Consider the following 24,072-nt stretch of genomic DNA (forward strand, 5'->3'; position numbering starts at 1 on the left):
AAAAGTTCGCGAATCGCTGCCGCGAACTAAAATCTCTCGCTCTTTTCTCAGACTTAATCAGATCCATGAGAAGAATTGCATTAAGCTCAATGCTGTTTGAACCATCAGTCTATAGGGTTGTCAAAGACAAGTGTAGTGCCCGAATTCAAACAAAACTTTTTGTTTGAATTCGGGCACCAAATAGTGCCTTAAAACTCATAACGTTTTTTTGACTAGTGTTCGTATTTTTCCTTGCTTTTATGATGGCGGATCAGCAAACATAATACTAAGTAATAATACAATTTGCTGCTTGTTATATATTTTTTACTTGTAAAGAAACTAAATACGAATGTTTAGACCGTTAAAAGTATTGAAACTTGTATTAGAGAGTTCTGTATTTAAAAAGAGGAAAGATACATTAAATTTTAACGTTTCTCATCATTTTTTAAATAACAATATTAATACAATTTAATTTAATTCTCGCAAAGCACTTAAAACTCCGGGTGTTTTTAGATCTCATTTTTCTAAAAAGTGCAATGTGGAGAAGAAAGTTTTTCATAGTAGTTGTAAAAAAATTCGAAATGCAACTTTGAAAGTAATAAGTATAAAAAACAAAAACAAAAAGATAAATAGTTCTTAAAAAAAATATTTCACTTTTCACTCGACTTTGATTTGTTTGCCAAGAAACTCCCTAAAAAAAAAACCACCCAAATAAAATAACTAACAAAATTATTATACATTATTTTATATTTAAAATTAAACAGCAAACGATCACAGTCCCAAAAGTTATACAAATTTAATTTTACATTTTCGGTTAAAATTTTTGTTTTTTCGCTCATCTAGATGAGTGTTTTGGCTGCATATCGTTGTTTTATCTTCATTTATCATAAGCGGTCTCCTTTTAAGAGGTATGAAATATTAGATATAGAGGTAGCGGATATAGATAGAGGTATAGAGGTAGAGAATATAGATAAAAGTTTATGATATATTAAGTATACTGGTATATAGGTAGAGAATATAAAGGTCTGTGATATATTAGGTATAGAGATAGAGAATATAGATAGAAGTCGAGGAGATATTCAGCAACTGTAAGAATCCCGTTATAATTTGTATTTTACACTTAGTCCTAAGTATTTCTTTAATAACTTAGATTACTGTTTAGGAAAAAACAGATAAATTTACTCAATAACAACTTCATTCACCTAATATTTCGAACTGTTTCAGTTGTAGATAAAGTTGCATTAATTGTAAAAATATTAGCTTGAAAGCTCCATTTTTTTAACTCGAAAAGACAGGTGTTTAAAATCTACGATTTTTTAAAAAAAGTTCACAGCTTATATATGCAATTGGAGCACATTTAAATTTTGTTAAAACCTAGAAATCTCTACCTGTTACCCAATAAAGTAATTCAGTCTTACCAGTAATTCAGTTTTATCAGTAATTTAGTCTTACCAGTTATGAACCATTAATTTTTGTACACTGATAAGCGCTTCGTATCTCACTTGAGGATCATCATGACCCATGCAACGCATAATTAAATCCTTGCAGCCCAATTGATCAAAAGCACTAGATAATAAAAGTTTGAATTTCCATATCAATGAGATTTTCTAACAGTTTTGTCCAACGAGGTTCATCTAACATTGATAATAATAAAAAAAGCACATACGGTCTTCCTCTTGGATAATGCCTGATAAATTCTCCAAGGTCATGACATGCAACTGCTTTTATTATAGGATCATCACTTGACTCTAATAAACGCACTAACATCCTACAATAAAAAAAATATACACTTAAAACAGTTAATGCAAAACAAAAATTTCAAATTTACCCTTTCATCAACTTGCAATGTTTTCTCAAATAAAATGTTCGAAAATTCTTACTTCAATAACTCGTAGTTTGCATCGGTTATTTTTATAGCATTCTCTCTCTAGAATAAAATTAATTATCTAAGAATAGATGTGAAAAGTTTATTGTTTTTGGAAGGGAATACTTCTTAACTCTTAATCATGTTTTAATGAGTTTTAACAAGGATTTACTAAAAACTGTGATCTAGGAAAAATTGAAATGTAAGAAGGGTTTGTATGAAAACGATTTTTTCAGTGGAAAAGTTACATATATTAAAAAAAAAAAAAAGTGCTTAAAAACAGAGCTCACCCAAAACTTTTCTTGGCGATGAACTGGACTCCACTCCAATCTTCCAGATTTTACCTCAGCCACATACTCATCCCAAGTACTATGTAGAAGAGATTTTTAAACAAAATTGAATTTAGAAACATTTTGTTTAACATGATGAAAGACAATGAAAGTTTTTTCATGTTGAAGTTTAACAGCTCCAATAAAAATCCAGCTGAAATAGACTTTTAACTTAAATAAAAACCTTAGATCTTGCACGCTTGCATTTAGTTTCTCAGTGATAAATTCAATATCCTCCTTTATATCTTCATCTCCCCAAGTCTTTTTAGCCATCACATCAAAAACCTGGAGGGATATTGAACACAAAACTATGTAATTACTAGCATTGTAAACATTTTTCAAACAAAATAAATTGAAAAATCTTATGAACTTACTGGCAATAGTTTACATTGAATAAGTGATACAGAGGCTGTCTTGCTATCCTCAGCTTTTTCAAGAAGATTCTAAAAATTTTTATTTGATCAATAACGTTAAAAAGAAATATTTGCACAAAATTCAAATGAAAGCCTTCTCTTTTTCTGATGCTTCTAAAAAACAACCTTTTAATATCAAAAATAATCTCATAATTGTATGAATTATGAGATTATAGCACATGAAAGGTTGTACCAATAATCTTTTGCACTTAAATAAAGTACTAACATACCAATATAAAAGCTGTATTTTTTTTTAAACAAGCACATTACAAAAATACAAGTTTCCTCAAAATACATAAATCTAAAATATTCATAACAAACTTAAAAATATACCCTAAATGTTGCAATTATAATTCGGGTAACTTTTTCTTTCTCTGAGTTTTTCATGATATCAGCTAGCACTGGAATCACATTACCACTATAAGAGGACAACAACAACAAAAATTATCTAGATATAGCAAAAAAATAACTCCAACAAAAACACAGAAAAAATAGAAAACGATGGATAAATGGAATCATACAAATCTACTAGCAATGTAGATCACCTGATATTCACAACTGAATCAGGTGGAACTCAACTTTATTTTGTAAAACATAAATTATATTTATTTTAGTCTATTTTAAAGCAAGTCATATTAAAATAAATTAGTAGCAGGATTAATAAATTTTTATAATTCTTAAATATCATTAATAAATGTGAATCTTTCAAATAAATCTTTATTTATTATACTTTTATCTTCTTTAAAACTTCAAACTAAATACCTAAAACACATTAAGCTGCTTAAAAAATAGAGGTAAAAAAGGTAAAAAAAAAAAGATCTCGCTGAATTGACCCATGTTTTTCCCAAACAGTTCAAAATGATGAAATTATCAAAGCTCTAGAGTTGGATAATACAAACCTCATACAACACTACAGCTTTGATAGTTTCAAGTATTATAATCAGTACAGGATTATCCTTAGTCTTGAAGAATCTTGAGGAATCTATAAAGAACTTTTTTCCATTCCCATAATACAATATTGCAGATGGAGGATAAGAGGACATTCTTATTTCTTGTTTTTATATAAAATTTGTTTTATATACAATAATACGTAAGTTAAATAGTTTGAGTTATAATATGAATCAATTTTGATTAAGATAATTGTTTAGTGTCCTGTATTGAGCAAAAATTGAAAAGAAGAACCCACTTAATTAGATGACTTGTTAATAAGTCTACTTTTCAAAAAATATTCTATTAATATTACAAAGTGTTTCTCTAGTGAAATGAAATTTTATAACAACTTTTAGGCTTTCTTACTTTAAAAAAAATCATTAACTAAATAGTGCAACTCAAGTTAAGTTTAAACTTTAAAATTCTAAATGAATGTTTTTTAGTCAATCAAAATTCTTTATGTGTATCAAGTATGCATGTCATTTATGTATATCAATTATGTATATCATTCTTTATATCAAGTTAATCAGCATTCTATATGTACACAGAAGATCAATCCAAGTTATCATTTAGGTCTAGTTTTATATCTTGATTAAACTGAAGTAACAAAATATCTTTGATGATGCTTATACAATTGTGTTAATCAATTTTGCTTACAATTAAGGGTAATTTTTAATTCTATGCATCTTATTTAAGCATTATTTATATTTGAGTAGATATTCTAAAGTACATACATGGCATTGTTTCCTTCCTAAAATATGAAGAAAGGGTTAGGTAATGATCAAAAGGTCTATATGCTTTGCAGTGAGTAAAAATTTACCAAATCAGATGAAGGAGTCTGGAATGGAAGGTATGCCATTACAAATTTAGAAAAAAAGGATTAGCCAAATTTTTTATCAGTAAATTACTATTTTTTCTCATTAAGCTTAAGAGGTTTAGGTTTACTTCTTTTTTTTTTTTTGATTTTGTCTATAAATGAGGATTATTTTTCTAAGTAGATTGAAGAAAAGAGTCCTTTTCTCTATTCTAATACTTCAATTAAGGATAAAATCTAAAGGTAAGGCTAAAGGTAAGAGAGACATTACTTTTTTAAATCTGGATGGAGGGAAATATTTAATTGATAAAGTTATAACACTATGATGCAAATTCATATGTAATTAGTATGTATGAGGTGTATTATCCTAAAACTTGATTTATTGATAAGGCTTTCCCAAATGACTACCTGCTGTGCTTTTCACAAGAATATTCAAAAAACAAGATTTTTTACTTTAAAGATTAACTTTTTAAGGTCAAATTACTTAAAGAAAATATAATTTTCAAAAAAACATTAAATTTAACTGGACTTATTCCAAAAAGATAATTATAGTAGTTGTGCTACAATTAATTTAAAAATCATCATTAATGAAAAAACCCTATCTACTTACCAAGCATTATTTTTTATTTATTTCTTATCAACTGGAAATTTTGTTTATTTTTAAGTAATGAATGAGTCTTACTTATAAATGTATAGTCCTCCCTCTGTATATTTATATAAACTATACACAAATATATATAAACATATACAAATCCACATTGCAAATACATAAACTTAATGAAATGATTTTAATGATAACTTTTTATTTCATTTAAGCTGAAATAACTTATAAAATCATTAACATTACAATTTAGAAAATAACAAAAAAATGTTTGTAAAAAAAAAAATTTAGCCCCAATTTCTAGTTAAAAAGTTACTTTATATAATGTGAGTATTCTCCATAAATACTTACTCTGCAATAATGCCTGCAATCTTCACCTGAAATGATAACATCCATAATGAGAAAATCAACTGATATTGAAGTTGAAAGCCAAGACTGCTGAGTAAAACCGAAACAATACTGAAAGCAAAGTAGAAAAACAAAATTTTTTTTTTAGTAATATTAACTACAAAAAAAAACAAAAAAAAAAAAAAACCATGTTTCCAGTAGAAGAGATGTTTTTGAAAATCATCTTGATAATTTGATTTTCAGAAGAAGCTTTAATTGATGGTAAAATGAAAAATGGTGTATAGGGTTAAAAACTCATAAAAATCTAACAATACCAGTTTATTTTAATAATGCACTAAAAAGTGGCAAAATGGTACTGATGACTATTGCTCTAATAGTTTTTATTTAGCAAAATTAAACAAAACTTAGTATTCTTTCAGATGAAGCAATTTAAAGGAAACAAATGTGGTTTTAACCTTAAAAAAGTTTTTCCTCGATAAATAAATTGCTTTAATTAAACTGAAACTCAATCAAATTAGGCTTTTTTCATTTACCTGAATGCAAAAGCAATTTATGAACTCTAATAACACCCATTGTATGAACATTAAAATATAATTAAACATAATCCAACTTAGTTTTTATGGATTGATAACCAAAATGCATTGATGTTGCAAGTTTTTTTACAAAATCTTCAGAGAACTGCTTTAAATACTTGGCAACAGACATCTTCAGCTACCCAGTTCACTTGGACTGTCCTTTAGTTATAGAACTAACAACTTACACACCTTTGATGATTTGGTGTATTTGTAGCAACTGATGGAATAGATTGTGTACTCAGCATATTTTTTTATGCCAAGCTAATGCTGGCCCAGCTAATGAAATATTATCTTACATGTAATTGTTTAAAAATGTCTTTAAAATTTTTGCCAATTTAGTTATAAAATTTAGTTATAAAATAAGTTTTATGAAGAAATCAATCTTCCTTAAGTTATTTAATTTTTTGGGTCAAAATCTTTTTTTAAGCTCTGTCTCATTTTATGTGGTGAGAATTGTGAAAAATTAATTTTTGGCAAGTATTAGCCCATAAAAATTGTTTTTAGCAGATCTTTTTTAAACACTCAGTTTAAAAAAAGTTTTTAAATTTCTCTGTTCTTTATCTAAACTTAGTTTGGACAGTTTTGGATTACCATACTCACTGGTAACTATATCACACTCTCTCATATCTTGTGAAATATCAGCTATTTAATGCTCTTCCTCTGCTGAGACTCATCTAAAATGCTGAACAGAGTATTAGATGAATGTAGATAAGATGCATAGTCATGCTTGTTGAGCGATTCACAGAAATTTTAAAAACACCTGCTTCATAGTTCATTTCCCAGATGGTTTTTAAAGTCTAAACAAAGCCTAAACACCTCAAAAATAACTTTGCATAAAACACTTCCTTAAGATATAAAGCATTTCCTTCTTTAGAGAAAGTGTGGTAACTAGCTTCCATTGGCTGTTTGGCATTTTAATTTTTAAATAGTAGTTTGCTAGGCACATAAAGATTGCATGAAAAACAGCTCCTGCTTAATCTGAACCTCACTTTGACCTGGTGAAAACAGATCAATTTTTCTCTTGAAGTCATATTAGAAAGTAAAGTTAAGAATTATCAGGAATTTCTAAGTTTTACTGTCTAAACTTGGATTTTTTTCATATTTCATTTTATTTAAGAAGTTGAGAGATGCCAATCTTTAAATTAAACTAATCATCCTTAGGTACTTGAGTAGCGGATGAGTTGGCCCTCAAAAATGTTCATTTAGTCTGATACAAACTCGTTTTTTGAACTAGTATTTGAAATTGTAGTATCAAAACCATACCTAAAATTTTTCCTTTTATTTCATGATTTCAGAAGGTCTGTTATTAATTCAAGCTGCCATTCTCATGCAGAACTAATACAAATGGGTTTTTCTAAGGATTATTTTTGATTATACAATTAATATTCACTGCTACTCTGAATCTCTACCCTCATTTGATAATAAGAGTTTATCTGTTGGCAACATTTTACAAAAGGGCATTATTATTGCCATAAGTCAACATTAAAACTAGATGTTCTTACTACTTTAAACTTACCTGAAAAGTGTTATCCTTTTGCCTAAGAAACGTTCATAAATCTGCAAAAAGTATAAATCAAAGTAAATTTTACATGCTACAACAGCTGTAGATGTTGATTAAATGACTTTATAGTTAGTAGATGACAATGATAACCACAAAGAAATTTAATGAATTTTACTAGAGTTTTACTTCAGTTCACAGTGATCTGGCTTTCTTTATTTTCTTTTTTTTTTTAAATTCATTTTTATTTATGTATTTTTTTTTTACAATAAAAAAAATCTGTGTACAAAATAATTTCTAATGAACTTAAAGTTTATAGCTAAAAACATATCGACCAAAGATTATACGGTTGACACTTTCTTTCTTTGTTTAAATTGGTGAGATTAAGTCAACAGCTCTCTATTTCACAATCATGTAAAACAGAACTTTGTTTTGAAAACTTTTAAAAACAGCTTCATCAAACATGCATTTGTAAAATTTAAGATAAAATCCTTATTACTGCTAAATTGCTAATAATAACATAAATTAAATATTTTATTTGCAAAGAAACTTTATATATTAGAAATTGTGCATGCTAATAGAAATACAGTGATAAATTACTTTTCATCATTTAAACTTATGCACTTTTTCAAAATCAATGGATTAAAACAATCTTATGGGGTTTTTGTTGAAGATTTATCATGGGATTGTTTCACTTTTGAAGAATATTTCTACATATGCAACACAACAATTCTGCAGCAAGAGGGTGTGCATTCAACTCTTCAATGATATTATTTACCACAAAATCTAATTCTTCATTTTTTTCTAATGATATTAAAATAATCAAAGTTATCACTCATAAGCAAGCTGAAGATGCTGAAACCATAATGCTCCCTAAAGTGTGCACTCTCACTCAGGCTTCCTAAAGTGTACACTAAACCAAATAAGTTCACATTCCTTCATATGAAAATATATATACTAATACTGTTTTAAAAATACATATGGTCAAATTATGTTTATATTTTCTTACTAACTATTAAATAACTTTTCTGGATTGCATTTTGATTACTTTTTTATTAAAATAATAAATATGCTTTTATAGTAACATATCAATACAAATAAATTTTATCAATTAAAATATTAGCAGTTAAAATTAATACCAAGAAATAAGAAATTTACACTGAAAAAAGAGAGTACCTGTTAATACCATTAGCTTGAACAAAGGGTAACCTATATTCATCTACTTGTAATATCCATTGAACACATTCTGCTACACTTTGCAAGTGCTCATTTCCCTGTAATATTACATATTTTTTTATTTACACATACAGTACTGTGAATATGTTTTAGAACACTTGTATAATTAGACATATTTACAATTTTTTTTAAGTACACTTTAAAAAATTTTAATTTTTAAAGCGTACTTAAGTTTAATAATATGTAAGAAAAATTAAAAGAGTATATTATTTTGAATAAATAAACAAAATTGATGAGGGAACCATGAGGGATTTGTTAGTTTATTTATTAAAACAATGTGTCATAATAACTACTGGCCAAGCATTCATCTAAATAAGAAATAAAAATGAACTGGTTTAAACTGATTCAGGTTCATACTCCTTCATTTTTTGTTTTTGACAATATAAAGTGCAGTCATAGAATGAATTTAGTACAATAATTATGGGTCTTGGTACTTTTTTTAAAAATTTTTTATAAACACAATTAAACAAATAGTTAAAAATAATTAAACAATGTTATTAAATTGCATTTTTAGAGTAACTAAATGTTTGTTTTCATTTTTAAATGTTTAGTTTGCATTTTTAGTTTAATTAAATGGGTAAAATATATTTAATAGAGAGACAAAAAGTTATTGTGCTTCACGAAGAAGGTTATTCGCAGCGCCAAATTTTGTTCAAAAAAGGATATTCAAAGACTGCTGTTACAGAAATCATTAAAAAGTTTAGAGAAACTGGCTCCCTTGAAGATAGAAAGAAAAGTGGTAGAGCTCCTAAGCTAACAAAAGATGACAATATTTAAAAACCCTTTCTTTAAGAAACAGGAAAAAAACATCAACCAAGTTGGCAAAGCACATAAACACAACAACTGGGAAAAATGTCAGCTCTTCTTGTATTCGACGACACCTACTCAAATCAGGATTAGGAGGATGTTGCAATTCGAAAACCATTATCATGGCGTGGCAATAAAGAAAAATGACTTAAATATGCGAAATAACACAAAGATTAGGCCCAGGAAATGTTTAATTGGGTTCTGTACACTGATGAGTCCAGGAAATGTTTAATTGGGTTCTGTACACTAGTGAGTCAACCCTCTATTTTGATCAAACCACCTACTTCATCTGGAGTAGGTGGTTTGATCAAAATAGAGGGGTGACTCACTGGGGATCGTTATGTGGATATCCTAAGGCAACATGCTGTATCATCCAGAATGAGACTAATAGGTCATAATTTTATTCTGCAGCAGGAAAATGACCCAAACATTGTTCCCGAGTGGCAAAAAATTATTTAAATGAAATGGAAGAGGAAGGAGTACTGGAATTGATGACTTGGCCTACCCAGAGCCCAGATTTGAATATAATTAAGCATATTTGGGATTACCTGGACAGAAAGAAGGTCGAATATGCTCCCCAAAATGCTGAAGAATGTTTTGAAGTACTTCAAAGAGAATGGCACAACATACCCCAGGATTTTATTACTAATTTGTATGAATCTATTCCCCGACAAATATCAGCTGTGATTAAGGCAAAAGGAGGACATAGTAGATATTAAGAGTTTTTTATGAAGTTCGACATTAAAAAGTTTTTTATTGTTCCATATTTTTGTGTGAAATACATGTGTTTTAATAACTTTTTAATATAGAACTACAAACTTAAATATTTGAGAATTCTCCGGGATTTTTTGAAAAAATGTAAGTGGTCTAAAGCATATTCACAGTACTGTATGTACAGTGATTTTAAAAAATTAAACACATTAAAAGCATTTTTCATCATAAAATGATAATCATATTTGATAAAGTCATTTTAGCATGACAAGAAAAGTAATTTTTTACAACTAATGTCAATAAAGAGCTTCATATTTGATTACTTTTTTATTAATTCTATCTTATCAAGTGCATATGTTTTTGAAAATGTTCTTTAAGTATGCATTTTTATTAATACTAGTTTGACTTTTCATTCACAAATGTTGCGTAAAATTGCAAAAGAATTGCTAAATAGTTTAGTTACATTTAAGATATTGTTTAAAAGAAAATTTGAAAGTTAATATACATGCGCAGAAAAAGCAGTAAGGAAAACAACAAATAATAGGTGGATAATAAGTAAGAAGGATGGCTGCAGGATCAACTAAATAGCTACTAGGCTATTAATTTCAAAGAACTGCATCAGAAAAAATTGAAAATATTTAAATTGATGTGGCAAGATGGTAAGTGGGAGTTATAGTATTTAGGGCTGTTTTAATTTTAATTGAGTATGTTTGAGTAATACCTATGAAGGTCAAAATAACTAACACACTTACATAGATGCTAAAGAATTGCATGGTTCCATTAGAAGATATGATTATTAATCGAAATGAATGCTAGTAGTTTTAACAAGAAATGGTACCTGCCCAAACTTAGAAGCTTAGATAGAAGAAAATGAAATAAGTTTAATGCCATGGGCAACATAATCAACAGATTTGAATCCAATTGATTCTAGTCAAGGCCCAAAGAGGTTTCATAAGTAGACTAAAATAAGAACTAGAGACCATTTGAGGTTGAAAAATGATCAAAGAACTGCAGATAAAACCTTTATAACAAAATCCAAACTTACAGTTAACAAATAAAATACCTGTAATGTAAAAAAAACTTTTCAAACAGGGATTACAAGAATAGTTTGTTTAATTAGAAAAATCAGTTGGAAGAAAAAGTCATCTTGTTTTATGTTAAAGGGCATTTGCTTTGTATATGAAGTTAAACTCAAGTGTGAATTATTGTATGTACTTTAACTATATAACTATATAGTTAAAGTACATACAATTTTTCTAACAGTTGTTTAACCAATACAGCTATGCACAAGTTTATTGAGATGTGCTAGTTTTTCTAACATTAAAGTTTATTGGATATAGAATTTAAGTTTATCTTTTATGTTTTTTGTTATTTATGTTTGCATTGATAAAAAAAAAAAATAATTGAAAATTAGACAACATATTTTACTGATGACATAAAAGTTTAATTGAGTTATTTAATTACACATTTTTCACACTTCATAACTACTTTTATACTTTATTACCTCTTTAAATGATATATATATTGAGTATTGTGATTCTCAAAAAAATTATTTTAAAATTACAAAAAATATTTTAATTGCTAAAAATTATCTAAAGAATAACTACAATACTTTAAATTTCAATTCGCTTGCAAATGGGTAGAAAAGCAGTGTCAGAGAGCATCAAATGGAAAATTATTTGACTGGTCAAATCAAAGAATCATAATAATGTTGAAATTAGTAAACTTATGAGTATTTCTGAATTTGGCGTACGAAAAACCGTGAGAACCTGGGAGCTGACAGGTAACGTTGTTGACATGCCTTGTTCTAGAAGACCACCAAAGCTTAGTGACCATGACAAAAGTAGCATATTCAGAATCAGTAGAGAAAATCCTAGGCTCAGCAACAAAAAACTAGCTCAAATATTCAACCAATCCTTTTCTAATCAAAGTGTAAGCAGAGAAATCATAAGAAGAACATTAGCAAAAAAAGGTATTGGGTTGTACATTGCAATGAGAAAGCCTATCCTGTCAATCACGGATCAACGCAAAAGATAAAAATGATGAAAAGAATGTTTGCATTAGGCAGTTAAAGATTAAGTAAAAGTGATTTGGACTGATGAGTCAAATTTTCAGGTTGTGAACTGCAAATGAAGACTAAACATTAAAAAATTTGCAACTGAGTAATATTGCGATTGCTATTTACAAGAAAGACGACAAGGTGGTGGAGGCTCAGTAGACATATGGGGATTTCCTCCTATTAAGGCCTTGGTATTTATGAGCTGTATAATGGCCGTATCAACCAATATACCCACAAAAACACACTTGAAACATGTTTGATGGAATCAATTGTGTTTAAGTGTGTTTTTGAAGGTATATTGGTTACATGCAGAGACGAGTTCTTCTTTGCACTCAAGCCAAAGAAGGACACTTTAAATATTAAACTTGCATATTTGTTTAAATTTTTTATATTCTAAACATTAACTCAATTAAACTTTTATGCAACTCATTTTGTAATTATATAATTACTTAATTTTTTAAATTATTTTTTTTAACTATCTTATCTTATCAATGTTAAGTGCATAACTAATTGATTGTTCTTTTAAAAATAAAAAAAAATTAAATTCATTTTCCTGATTTTTTTTTAGTTGAAAAAACCCTAAAAAGTTTGCTTGGAATTACCATCTCGATTAAACTTTTTAAATCTAAAAATGATTTCACACAAATATATTCAATTAGAATGTAAATAAAGGTACTTTTAAAATTACTAACAGAGACAGCCAATTGTGTTTTTAACCAATTTAAATAAAACATGAGATCAGAGTCTGGAATACGATATTTATTGAGTCGAGCAAGTTTAGCAATTAAACGGCTTGCCATATGCATGATAATTTGATCATCCCGATTTAGTAAATTAATAAGTGGAGCCCAAATATTAATTGAATGCTTCTTTGCTGCTTCATGGAATAGCTTAACATTTGCTTTAGAGTTGGATAGAATGTCATCAATCATAACAACTGTATATTGCAGAACATGTTCTTTTGCTACATGATTTAATATAGACCATATTGCAAGAATACACTAAAATAAAAGAGAAAGTTTAACAAAATAAAATTAGGTTAAGTAGACAAATTCTTTTTGTAAAATAAAGCAATCTCAAAATTTTAAAGCAATATAAAAAATTAAAATTCGCGATAAGTTTCTATAAACACTTATCAACCAATTATAATTTTATTTTCAAAAGATATTTAAAAAAAGGTTAATGATAAAATATTAGAACATCAAAAATGTTGAAAGAGAAACCAATCAATGTTAATAAAATAATAATAAAAGTGGTAGCAAGCTAACAGATGAAAGAAAATAATTCCACAACATTTACCTCTCACAAAAAATCAATATGACAAAATGATTTACTTAACTGTTTTATGAAATTTTAATGGTTTAGTTCAAAAGGTAAGCTTTATTTTTTTTATCTTGAGTTCTTTTAAATTTTTCATAAAACCGCTTTAGAAAAATACTCATTTCCACACTGTTTAACAAAAAATATTTAGTTAAATGAAGAAAACTAAATTTTTTTCAGTTTACAAGTTAAAAATGTCTATTTCAAATTATCAACTAAATGCTTTAATGGTTCAAAAAGTTATATATTAAAAGCATTTACAAATTGAACAGTTGAAAATTTATTTGGCTTTGATACCTAGTGGAAAGTTACCAGTAACAGAAAATATTCTTTCTGCAGATGTTGATGTGGGGTGAATTGAAAGTAGCATCAATCTTATTTAAGATCAGTGTTTGAACTCTACTTGCTTCAAATAATTTTTGAAGTTTTTAAAGATATTAAAGCATCATACTACTTTCTAAGTGATTATAGCATCAAAACATATGTAGGAGGTGGGTTCTGATTTTTTAAGAAAAAATTATGAACACCCTCACTGATTAAATTAATTTAATTATCCTTAATTAGCTCATTTACGTAAGTTCAATGAGTTTAAACACTTTTAAAATATCCTCCAAAATCATCTGTACAAAACTAGTATTGCACTGCAGTTTTGGTATTATTAAAATTTGCAGAACAGTATTAAAAATCTATAGAAAATTATGGAAACTTTAAATATTGCTTTATTCATTCTGCAAAAGTTTGCACTTCATCTAGTCCAAGAAATACTTAGCATACTTTAACTTTTTTGCAGTCTAACTATTACACACTTCTTTTTTTGTATCCATTGAAGTATATATACTGCTAGTCCAAAAATTTTTGATCCACTCTTGCATAACTTTATATTTGCTGTCATGTAAGAAGTATTGGAGAAAATTACTGAGTTAGTATTATTAAGTGTTCTGTTATCATCAGTATATATACTATGAATTTCAGCTTTTCAATTACTATCATTCTTGCTTTATTGACAAAACAATATAAGTTTGTTCAAATATCACATACAAATATTATTTGCCCAGAGGAAAGAAAAATATTTTTGTCTGTTGTGAAACACGTATTTCATCAAATCTAGTATGATGTCAGGTAACCTTTGACTTTGATGCATTTTTGTAACCTACTTGGTACTGAATCAACAATTTTTTGAAGAACAGACAGCTTGACATTATTCCATTTGCTCTCTAAAAGGTCCCCAAGCCCACGGATATTCTCCAACTTTTATTTTTTCATCCTCCATTCGATCTCATCCCCTAGATCTTCTATTAAATTGAGATTGGACAAGAAAGAAGGCCAAGCTAATGTTTGAATATTGTTTTGCTTGAGCTAATCAATGGCTAAACCTATAAGTATGCTTGAGATCATTGTCGTGGACAAAGAAAAATTCTTGTCCTAAATTAAATTTTTAGATCGATGGTAACAAATGCTGCTCTAAGCTATCCTGATAATAAAATTGATTCTTTATGTTTTAAAATATATAATTCTCCAATTTCATTTCACATAAAACAGCTCCAAATGGTAACAGAAAGTATACCTTGTTTGACCTGGTTGAATAATGGTTTCAAACCAAAAAACCCAGTTTCATGAAGTCTATTTCCAATGGTATTAAACTAGGACTGAACTAGGAATATCATTACACACCATCTGTATAATGATTCCTAGTTTGGTCTCACCCTTGATATCCACAGCATTGGCAGATTTACTTCAATCAAACTTAACTTTACATACTATTAATCAATCCAATGTTTTGGTTCTTTTTCTTTTTTGACCAGATCCAAATAAATTACCAACACATTTTGTCTGTTTGTATTTCTTATTTAAGAACCATACTCTCGAGGAGGTAATATCTTAGCAGCAATTTTTCCGTTGAGAATCACTGTTCTGATGGTGCTGAATTTCTCAAATTTGAAGATCTTTACTATGTTCTTTTTAGGTTCCATTTTATTTGATTGTAATCTAGTCAAGAAATCTATGAGTATTTATACTATGATTAGTGATTCTAGATATAACGTCACACCTTTTTGTAAAATTCTGAAAAAATTACAAAAGTTCTAGGACTTTTCAGGATAATTCTTTTCTTTCCTTTCCTTTGGGCCAATAATTTTTGTATGTGATATTTGAACAAACTTATACACTATTTATTAATAAAACAAGAACAAAAGTAATAGAGAAGTTGTAACTTGTAGTATGATAATAAAAACGAATGATAACAGACCACACAATGATACTAACACTAAGTAATTTTCTCCAATAATTGTGTGTGATGTATACATACGTACATACATACATACATACATACATACATACATACATACATACATACATACATACATACATACATACATACATACATACATACATACATACATACATACATACATACATACATACATACATACATACATACATACACACATACATAAATTACATTACATTACATTACATTACATTACACTACACTACACTACATTACATTACATTACATTACATTACATTACATTACATTACATTACATTACATTACATTACATACATAATGCGCAGAATGCCTTTGAACAGAGACATTATCAGAAGGCTTTTGGGATTTGACCAAAAAAAGAAGATTTTTGAGGAGCTGTTGAAGCATTAGGAAAAGCTGAGCTTCCCTTTTAATTCTATCAACAAGTTTGAGCAAAGGTTGACAAGCTCATAAAAATGTTAAGTGATCAAGGATGCAGACAAAGTCAAAGTATGGCTGAAAAAAATTAATACTGAAAAGGAATTCTGCTTGAACTTTGACAGGAAGTGAAATGACAATAAAAAATCTCAGGTGGTTTTTTTGAACAATTCTGCAAAAACTCTCAATCTTGGCACTTTAAGTTGTGCCAGCAGATCAGCTGAGAGTATTGTTATCCTAATACAAAGCCTATTTGATAAACGCAATACATGGAAGAGTGTCAAAATGATTATTTCTGATATATATATATATATATATACTATGACTGCTTAAATGAGAAGCTAATTTAAAATTATCCAATTTGCTTAAATAAATAAAAAAGTAATTTTGAGAATAAGAATTTCATATTTTTAAATAAATTTTGGTGTTAAATTTACACATATGCATTATATATTGTTAACAATTGTTTAAGTAAATTTATTTTACTTATTGTATTAATTTTATGGAAGTATCCTATTAATGCAATATTTCTCATTTGTGTAAATACAGGGTGGTGCATTAAAAAAAGTGATTTTTGAGTAATTTACAAATTTTACATTCAAAATTGATTTTTTTTTTAAAAAATTAGTGTATAAGTGTGAAAAAATTTTCTCAGTTAACACAAAAAGTAAGATCTTTTAAGTGTTATCAATTATGAGCTTTGGATAGATGTGCTCTTTTTAAGGCAGTTTCCATAACTGTTCAAAATTTCTAGTTTTATTTCTTGAATCTTGAATATTGAATTTACACAACACATTCTTTTAAATATCCCCAAAGAAAAAAGTTAGGTGCAGTTAAATCTAACAACCATGATAGCCAGTTCAAGTTACTCCATCTTGAGATTATGTAATCACAAAAAATATTCCATGACAACACCATTTTTTCTCTTGATATATGCGCTGTAGGAGCATCTAGTTGAATGAACAATCTACGCTGTGGATTGTTCATCGAAAACAGCCTCACAAAATCATCCAGCATGGTACAAAAACAAGCATCAATTACAGTAACTGCAACAGTTTTATTCTGAAAGAAATACAGTGCAATGATTCTTTTAGATGATACATTTTTTACCATGAAATTGCCTTCTATAAGTATTTCTGGCATTTTCAGTTACCTTTATTCTGCAGTTTATTTTATTGAGAACTCCATTTAATAAAAAAATGAACTTAATCACTTATTCAAGGTTACTAATAAAATTAAGATTTTCTTCAGTTTTTAGTGAAAAAGCAATTGTAAAATTAAGCTGCTGCCAGAAATGTTGCTTTTAAATCTTAATCAAGCTGTAATTTGTATGGCTAGAATTTGTTGAATTGACCTAACATGGCTAGAATTTGTTGAATTTACCTCTGCAATAACTGAAGCTGTGTTATTATTGCCTAATTATAATGGATTTTTTACTCTATGTTGCACATTTTCTCATTCAGAGCAGTTTTTGGTCTTCCAGTCAGCAAAAATCTGCTAATAATTGGTTTGTTGTTGACTGTGATGGTCCAGCTCTCACATTAAAAAGTCTAGGATAAGTGTGTTGAGACATACAATAGGCTAATGATTTTCAAAATAAAGCTTGATAATTTTTGTTCATCGTTACAATGTACCTGTTCATTTTAATTTCAATGTTTTATTTATACTAACTTAAAAATAATTAGATTCAATACAAATGCTCAAGTTTTATTTAGACTTCCATTTGGCCTACAGTGAATCCTAATCTGCCTCTTATAACTTAAAAATCTATAACCAGGAAAATAAAAGATCTCATTCTTGAGAAAAACAATAATTGCAAGCACAGTAGAGCAAGCACCTAACAAAATCCACATGCAAACTTGGATGAGCTCTTCAATATATCCTACCTTAAAGTGATAAAAAAATATCATGTGATAAAGTAAAATGCACAAAAGAACATAATGTATGTTTTTACTCTTACATTATGTTCTTTTGTGCATTTTACTTTATCACATGTGGGACAAACTCTCTCAAATGGTGCTTGGTGAAACATAACCTCTTATATAAAATACAAAGTCATCTAAAGAAACTAGCAATTTATTTAAAATTGAAGTAAACTTATTACAATTTTATTTAAATATTTTAAGTACACTCAAATTGTTTCAGGAAGATTTAATGGATCTTTTAGGAGACTAAAACTTAAATAAACTTTCCAGATTTGACTCATAGAACAATTCTTATTATTAACACAACTAGTTTAGTATTTGCAAAAGAAACATTCAGTGTTCTACAAGAGTTAAGCAATTCTCAAAGTATTCAGGCAGTTCTCTTTATAATACTGGTACCAATACTGGCCCAATAAGTGGTTTAATGATAAAATCTGAAGAGTTACTAAATAGAAAACTACACCTGATTAGATGTATGCTTCATTAAAAAGAAATCCCTTTGAGATCTTTTATTAAAAAACTTGATAGTATAATAACAGGACTATTAAATTTCAGCCAACGTCGTGGCTCAACAATAAACCAATTAATAGCAGATTTTTGACAACAAGGCTCAGTCTATGATATCCTTGGAACTGATAGACCAAAAACTGCTCTGGATAAAGAAAATATACAACTTATAGTAAAAAATCCAGTGTAATCTAGCAATGTTAACAAAAGATAAAAAATAAGCTAAAAATATTCAGGATACACATTAAATTTTGTTGTGTTCTCTTTAAACAAGAGACATTTAATGCATCCCATCATGTTAAAAAACGTTTTAAAATCAACACAACTGCACCTTAACAAAATTACTTAGCAGGAAGTTGCATCAACTAAACGTCAAAAGGATAATATTCCATTATATGATGATACATCCCATTATATGATGATAATTTAGAATAGATTCAAAAAATAGTTTGCTTTTTGTACATCGCAGGAATGGTCACTCCCATTCTTTTGAAATTAGGACTTAGATTTTTGGAGTAGTTTAGAAGGGATTAAATTTGTTTTTTAAAACAATTTTTTTAAATATAACTGAATATACAAGTTTAGATTTATGAATGTAACATTAATACCACAATTTACCTGCTCAGGATCTTGCTGAAATAACTTCTCTCTTTCTTGAGAGTTTTGTTGGGAATAATGGCTAATAAATTGGTAATCTGATTTTGATATCACCTCTCCTTGTTGATAAGACTCCCAGTTCATACGGTAAGCTCGAATTTCAACAAGCTTCATTTCCAAGCGAGTCATTATGACTCCTAGAAAGCAAGCAATAAACAACTGAGAGGTTTGAGTAAACAATATCATATAAGTAAAAACTTTATTGAATTTTTATTATAAGCTTTACAGCTTACTTTTTCAAACTTCTAAACCGAATTTTAAACAGCTCATAGATCAGTATAGGTTGGATGAGAGAATGAAAATCATAAAACAGCATTATCATGGGCATAAATCTACTGCAAATTGTGGAGGAAGGAGAGTCACTGAGGAAGTAGAAAAAGGAAAGAGTGTATTGGTCTCAAAAAGATACCCCCAAGAATTTTATTTCAATAAATAAATAAAACTTAATGTTTGCTTAATAAGATCTAAAATGAAAAGCTATGTTGACTATTTTAACTATTATCCAAAATTTCACATCATGAAATTATACACAACACCTCAAAAGTGAAGGGGCCCAAAACTGTTAATTCAAAAGTACACTGCCTACTACTTACAAAAAAAAAAAAAAAGGCTGTAATACTTGCTTTAAAAAAGGACAAGACTAGAACAAGATTTTAAGTGATTGTTAAAATTTTTATCACAGTAGCCATCACTGTTTTTTTAAGCAGAACAAAGTTTTTAAACTTGCAGAGAGGTTTTGTTGTACAAGCAGAAAAAGTTACTGATAGTATTAATGCAATAGATTTTTAAAGATACCTATTTTACTGCCATCTGGTGCAAGATCCGTATAAATTGAAATGTCAGCAGAAGTCATTTTACTACAATATAGGTAACTCACTATATATTAAATTTAACAAATGCATCTATATCACATTTTTAGGACATTCTCAGAAAAACTAAAACCCTATAAACCACTGAGCTTGCTTGTTAAAATTATATTTGTATACCATTTCAAAATATTAGCTTAGGAAAATTTGTTATATTAGAGACACAAGTTGTAAAAAATGCTTTATTATCATCGATTAAGCCCGTCAGTAATGTCAATTTATATAAATTTTGACTAATGTTTTATTTTTCACGCATAAGAAACCGTCTAGCGAACAATTTTATGCAGTTTTAAGTATTTTGTTAAAGCTGCCGAAATGAATTTATAAAATACGGGTAGTGGCTAACCCATCGACCATTATGTAACTGGATGGTGGTAGCCAACAATCTGATTAATCCACATCGGAATTTTAAGATAATTAGAATTAAAGTTTACCTCTTTTAGAAAATTAATAATGCATTTGTTGATATATTAAAGTATTCACCGTAGAACAGTGAACTAACAAAACATATTATTGGACAAGATCAAGGCTGGATTAAGCCTTTTTAGTGCCCAAGGCACAAATACCCACATCGGTGCCCCCTTCTGCCCGGGGCCCCTTATTTTTCGTTGACTGTGACCGCTGGTATGTTCATTATTATGCAAAGAAAACAGTTTTTAACAAGTATGTTTGTAGTTTGTACTACTATCACTCATATAAAACCTACAATAAAGTATTTCTGTATTAAAATTAATAGTTAATAAATTTAAGCCTTGTCGACAAGTTAGGTATACTAACATGCAGTTTTTATGAGTAGCGCTTTGTTCGTGATTATCAACATAAATGTTATTTTTCCAGTCACTGAACCCATTTTTATCAGCAAAATTTGTGGAACCTGTAGATGCAAAAAATTTACATACAAAGCAGTACACAGATCCCGTGGATGGTGAATACAATAACCACTCTCTCCTGTACTGCTCACCATTCAATTTGTGCCAAAAGTTTTTGGGAACAATATCTTGTTATTTTTCCTCCAGCATAAATGCGGCAAGATTTATCAAAGGGACCAAAATGATGCTGACAGCTAGTAGGCCCACAGTCAACCCAGTAAGCCACATCATAAGCGGAAAAGTCAATCCACAGTCCTGCATATAATGCTTGATTATTTTTATCATTTTCATCTTTATCATCTGCATTTTCATCATCTTCAGCAGATTGAAGAGGGTTACAATTACAACAAATTTCATTATCAAACTCTATTGCAGTGTCTGGATTTGCAGAACAGCCTATAGTAGACTTATCAATAGGGCCGATAGTGTAAGTAAAATCCTTTATTGCCTGTTGCTGATCTAAAACTAAATAACTTGTTAATTTTCTGCTCATAGCTTTCACAACAGAAATAGTGTGCTCTTTTTCTTTAGCTTGTTTTCTCTTTTGTGCACCACTTAACTGAACACGTTTCATTTTGGGATCTGAAATTGAAAAAAGTATGCGAAAAGATGTAAATAAAAATGATTAAATGATATAAAACGAAAGTGTAATTTACATAAATATTAAAAAATTATGCAAAATAAGGCTAAAAAACAACAAACTTAAGGTGTAAGCTCCTATAAATAATTCCTTAATATCAGAATCAATAAAAATGATAAAACAAATGATAAAACAGCTTTAATAATATTTTCACGTTGTTAATTAAAAAATATCCTCAAGTGAAGTCGTTAAAGCTCAAAAATAAAAGTCATTAAAGCGCGAAAAAAGTAATTAGATTAAAAAAAAGTTTTTTTTTTTTAATTAAGCTTGACGGAAAATTACGGGAAAAAAATTAAGCCCTTATTAAGGAACGAATTTAATAAATATATACATAGGGGAAAGGTGCCTATGATGGCATAGCGCTTATGATGGCATACTGGTCATATTTCCAAAATATTGGTTTTGGTGCATAAATGATTAGACCAACATGTGTGTATTAATAATTCATTACTTCTGGTGAAAATTCGTCCCTCTGTCATAAATAATGCTTTTGTAATCAATAAACATAAATTATCGCATGTGGGATTGTAGTTTTAATGCCCTTATATATTTAGGATTACGATTTTATTATACATCATACAGAAGTGAAATTTTTTTGCATTTCATTTGCAGGCTTTGTACATTTATTAGAATACTTCTTTTAATGCTATGTGTAGAATAAGGTAGACACAGCTTGTTTTAATAAATATGGTGACTCTTTCTTAAGATGGCATACCGAGGAGTTGCCATCAAGGAAAGTCTGCAAATGAATTGAAAAAAATGCCTGAATTATATTTTAATGCGCAGAAAAAGGTGATCAGGTTAAGAACAAAGATGAAATATAAGAACTTAAGAAACAAACACATTTGGAAATGAGATCTCCCCCATCAGAAGCTTCCATATGCATTGGATCTTCTGTTTCAACGAAAAGATAAGATCTAGTATAAAAAAGTTGGGTCCGGTGCCTTTAGTAACCCCTAAAATCGAATTGAAAAGGGCATGAAAAAGTGTAAAAACTGGACCTCTGAATACCACACCGGATATCCAAGAATTAAAAGATTAGGCAAAAGAAAAAGATAACAAAGAAAAGGAAAAATTTGTTAGAAAAACAAAAAGAAAGACGGTTGTTGAAGAAAAATACTGCAATGAGGAGATTAAAGGAAGTAATAATAAAATGGATTTTGAATTTGATACAGCATTTTTGAATTGTGATGAAAATTATTCGCTGTCTTGCTCTAAAGAACCATGGATTTGTTGTCAAAAATGCAGATCTTGGTGTTATTGTTTATGTGCAGACATTAATAGAGGTAGAACAAAATTTATATGTGAACTATGCTTATAGACCAAATATTTATTTTTAATTTTGTTTTCTTGATAAGTTGTGTTTCCATTAACAAAAAACAAAAAAAATTTTTGTTTGTCTTATTTCTTTAAAGTGTGCCATCATATATGATGCCATCATATATGTCATCATAAGCAACTAACTGCTCCTATAGGAGCAGTTAGTTGCCTATGATGGCATACTTGTATATCTTTTTTTAATGGTATAAACTTGTAAAAAAGCAAAAAATTAAAAATTCTGAGGTTCATTATTATTCTACAATACACCCATGCCAATGACTCAGAGAAACGTTAAAGTTAAGTATGCCATCATACACATTTCCCCTACAAAATAGATTTGATTAGAATTTAAAAAAATAAATACGCTACTCTAGTATCTAAAGATAGTGCGGAAAGGCTTAGAAAAATTTTTTGGACATTTTTATCATCATCCTCTTCATTTTGTTCAAGTATAATGTCAATATTTAAAACAAATCCGTTAATATCATCATCAAAATCTAAAGTATTTACCCTAGACAAAAACTTATAAAAATTTTTAATATGCTTAGAAACCAGCTTGATAATGTCTTTAAGGTCTTTTACTTTTTCTATTGATAACACTTTTCCATTAGGTCATGAGAAATGTACTCAGACATCTCAAAGTATTGGTTTTCGTCTTTCACAACCTTTTCCTACGTTGACTTCTTGTGCTTCCATTTCATAAACCTCACCCTTCATTTATAATGTAGAGGGTCCAATCTATTTTCTACTTTCTAGTTTTATTTTGTTTTGAAATCTTTGCTTTCTTTGTATAAGTTCGATTTTACTCATAATGTTTATGTGGGTAATAAGAAAAGCGCATCTGCCAGAGAATGGCCCTATAGTACGAAATATAGTACGAAATTGCATAAAAAGTTTTTCTTGAGCCTCTCTGCTCACCATTTTGCAGCATTTCTTTTTACAACAATTTTTAATTGCAGCGTTAAAAGATTTTGATTCGACTTGTTTTCCTCCAGCTTTTATGTGAGGTTTGTTTCATCGGATAACTTTTAATTATTTAATTAAGCTCACGACTTTGTTTAGAAAATATTCTATTTCTTCTCTTTTAGGACGATTCTCTGTGCTCTCAGAGTTATGTTC

At 28.5% G+C, this 24,072-nt stretch overlaps 2 protein-coding genes across 2 annotated transcripts; both read right to left on the reverse strand.

The window, feature by feature from the left end:
- Positions 1–402: 402 nt before the first annotated feature.
- Positions 403–20,362, reverse strand: LOC145188761 (V-type proton ATPase subunit H-like). The gene is made up of 13 exons (XM_090087704.1): positions 20,054–20,362; positions 19,220–19,395; positions 12,857–13,165; positions 8,528–8,625; positions 5,282–5,389; positions 2,919–3,003; positions 2,547–2,615; positions 2,357–2,457; positions 2,134–2,212; positions 1,860–1,906; positions 1,646–1,747; positions 1,432–1,545; positions 403–670 (listed from the first exon to the last, which is right to left on the reverse strand). The coding sequence occupies exons 1-13, from the start codon at positions 20,109–20,111 to the stop codon at positions 637–639; spliced, it is 1,380 nt and encodes a 459-aa protein (XP_089943830.1). The 5' UTR covers positions 20,112–20,362; the 3' UTR covers positions 403–636.
- Positions 20,363–20,833: 471 nt separating this feature from the next.
- On the reverse strand, positions 20,834–21,820 carry LOC149888703 (uncharacterized). The gene is made up of 2 exons (XM_090087705.1): positions 21,696–21,820; positions 20,834–21,575 (listed from the first exon to the last, which is right to left on the reverse strand). Exon 2 carries the CDS (start codon positions 21,565–21,567, stop codon positions 21,082–21,084), a length of 486 nt encoding a protein of 161 aa, XP_089943831.1. The 5' UTR covers positions 21,568–21,575; positions 21,696–21,820; the 3' UTR covers positions 20,834–21,081.
- Positions 21,821–24,072: the final 2,252 nt, after the last annotated feature.

This window comes from Hydra viridissima, unplaced genomic scaffold (assembly GCF_058129835.1).
Source record: "Hydra viridissima isolate aposymbiotic clone 2 unplaced genomic scaffold, HvirCarnegie_v1 scaffold_5, whole genome shotgun sequence".
Lineage (NCBI taxonomy): Eukaryota > Metazoa > Cnidaria > Hydrozoa > Anthoathecata > Hydridae > Hydra > Hydra viridissima.